The sequence below is a fragment of the Crocodylus porosus genome, unplaced genomic scaffold, assembly GCF_001723895.1.
Source record: "Crocodylus porosus isolate Cpor-Errol unplaced genomic scaffold, CroPor_comp1, whole genome shotgun sequence".
NCBI lineage: Eukaryota > Metazoa > Chordata > Crocodylia > Crocodylidae > Crocodylus > Crocodylus porosus.
Window position 1 is genome coordinate 5,633,941 of NW_017728926.1, and position 2,928 is coordinate 5,636,868.

The 2,928-nt window shown below is 48.1% G+C and overlaps 1 protein-coding gene across 1 annotated transcript in view; it reads right to left on the reverse strand.

Annotated features, from left to right (window-relative positions):
* FAM213B (family with sequence similarity 213 member B) overlaps positions 1–2,928 on the reverse strand; it is a 22,122-nt gene that overhangs the window by 5,500 nt on the left and 13,694 nt on the right. The window contains 3 exon segments of the mRNA XM_019541708.1: positions 151–226; positions 986–1,207; positions 1,209–1,267. Of these exon segments, the coding sequence (XP_019397253.1) occupies positions 151–226; positions 986–1,207; positions 1,209–1,267 (357 nt within the window).

Here is a 2,928-nt window from a genome sequence, read left to right on the forward strand (position 1 = left end):
CTTGCCCCAGTTTGCACCCCCCTTGAGACAGCCCTGGTCTCTAAGATGGCATCCTGCCCTGTCTTGTGCTTGAGGTCACTTAGCCGGAGCCCATATACCAGAGCTTAAACTCGGTCTGGTTAGGTTATTAAGGAATGTCTTCCATACCACCTAGTCTCTGATCTTGGTGACAACATCTTGGACAGGTGTCCCCAGTGCAGCAGGAACTATACTCAAAACATTGTACCTGGGAATAAAAAAAAAAAATCAAAGAGAATAAATTTAAGGCTATGTGAGTTATATGATAGGTTGATAGATCAGACCTGAGCTGGTATAAATCAGTTTCGTCAGTAAAGCTATAACCAATTCACAGAAATCTGACTTCAAGATGAGTTATTTTCAACACTGAATCCTTAAAAAATGAACTGTGACCAGAGACAGATTAGTGCATTTGTTAGAAGCTGGCATTTAAGTCTCATCCCTTCAAGTGCTGAACAAGAAAGCTGAAGTACAGCACAAAAGATGCTGAATACCCAGTAACACCCAATACCGTATGTTATATTCAGCCCTCACTAACAATCAATTATTCCCAAGTCTCTGAATGCCATCTACATCCAATAGATTATTTGTAGAACATGTTGCTTGTTGCATGAAACCTTTCACTCAGTTGCAGAATTCAGGCAACTTGTACTTTGACCTTAACGCCAACTTTTCTACTGCTTCTGTTTGCACTAGTGGCCGAGTAACAGAAAGGCCAGGAGTACCTAAGCTCATTGCTCTGATCAGGGAGGCAACTAGTCAGTGTTAGTTACTTATCTGGACTTTAGAGAAAGGAGGAGGACTCTGTAGGAGTAAGCGTTATAGTAGTTGCTGATACAAAGCAACTGAAAGTGAACTGGTAGAGTGGAGTCAACCCCTTTCTGTGCTTTCTTTTGCTCAAACAGTGCTGGTATGCTATCCTCCATAGCAGTCTGCCAGACCGCAAAGGGCCAAGGCACAAAAGGACCAGAGGGCTTCTTGGAGCAGGAGAAAACATCTCCCGCTCAACCAGCCACCCCAGAGACATCCCTTACCTCCATTGAAGTAGTTCCCATCAATAAATTCTTTCAGTCCCACGCTTTCTGGCCCCACACCACTCAGGCCGGCATTATGACTGTCCAGCAGCATCTTCAGTTTGCTGGCATCCTGGGCGATCCAGCAGCAGACTTGGCAACCAAACCTCCGCAGAAAGAGAAAGGTCCTTCCACAGGGAGCGCAGCTCCATCGCCTAATCAGACGTCACCTGTGACTATGCAGCCAGAGCCACGTATGGGATTTTAAACTTAGGCTGGAAAGTTTCAGCCATTTCACCCACTGCTTCCAAGATCGGGATTTTAGGGGGTAAGAGGACAGTGCCTGGCTGTTCTCCCACCACCTCTTTGTGGTTAATAACCAGTGTCTGGGGTTTGCCAGGCTTTCTGAGGAAAAGCTCTGCATTGCAGCAGCCAGCAACACACACACTATGAACAAGAGGCTCTACAGCCCACTGCTCTCGGCATCAAGACCTGAGCAAGTGGCCCTGTGAAACTGTAACGCCGATTCTCATTTCCACCTGGTGGAGTTGAGGGGTGAACTGCAGTTTTTATCAGCATATCACACCCCAAAGTTTTTAGTCCTAATCCCAGTTCTGATGGGACAGGAAAGTGCAAGAGAGCTCAGAGAAAAACCAGCCAAACAGCAAAGAGCCTGACCAGCAACTAGGGCCAACCACACTGCATTGGTCAGGACACAGAGCCGCAAAAAGAACCTGTGCCAGGCTCAGCCATACAGCAAACAGACGTACCACGGGGCTCAGCAATGTAGCTGTGCTGAGACAACCGCTGTAGAAGGGGGACTCACGCCTGTCCTGCACCTGGGCCTGAATATACAACCAAAGAGCACCAGGCCTACCTGGCTGTGGCCTGGACATATAACCTCAGACACACTGCTAGGCTGAGACCTAACAGCTAGGAAACAACAAAACAGGGTGCCAGGCCTATTTTGGCTTGGGTCTGAACTAGCACTAGCGCCCAACCACAGCACTTGGTTGGTGCATAAACTGCAAAAGGGACAAAAGGCGGCCCAGGCCTATATCACTGGGCAGCAAAAAGCCAACCAGGTCTACACAGCACTGAGACCTGAATAAGCAACAAAAAGTGCCAGGGCTTCACTCTGGCCCAAGTCTACCAGCTAACCGGTAGGCTGAAATGCAGCAGCTGTAAAATAGCAAAAAGGTCCCAGGCTTGTGGCTTCAGCCTGGACACGTAGTCTCAGCTATACCACCACGCTGAGACACTACAATCCCCAACACAGCAACTACCAGGACCCTGTCTCCTGCTCAGTCTCCATTAGGGAATGATAGTCTCATGGCATTGTCCCACTCAAGGCCTGCATGGCAGATAGCTGCCGCGACCCCAGTCCTGAACAGCCTGCTCTAGGAGAGGAGACGCTCATGGCCCCGTATAGGAAGCATGCTCCTCTGGCTCCCAAATCAGCAGGAGGAAGAAAGAGAGCCTGGACCAGGTGGCCTCAACCTTAAATAACTTTTCTGACGTCATCACAGGGCCCCAGTCGAAAAGCAGCCTCACAGGAACACAGTTAATGCAGAGCAATCAGTTCAAAGGTGGGCGGCAGCCCCGGTGAACTGGGCCAGTTACCAAACTGGTGCCGTAGGTTCCTTGCAAGGAAGCTTAAGACAAAGGGTCTGGACACAATAAGTGGGGATGGGAGCGTGGTTCTTTCCAGTCCTAGAGGAACCGAGAGGTACAGCACAAACAACAAAATAAAACCAGAACACACTTGACCACACACAACCTCAAGCCTGTGTGGGTGTTACATATATATATATATATATATATAACACACACATATATATATTACATACACATATATATATCATCTCATTTATTGTAGGATGCCCTGAGTCTTTCT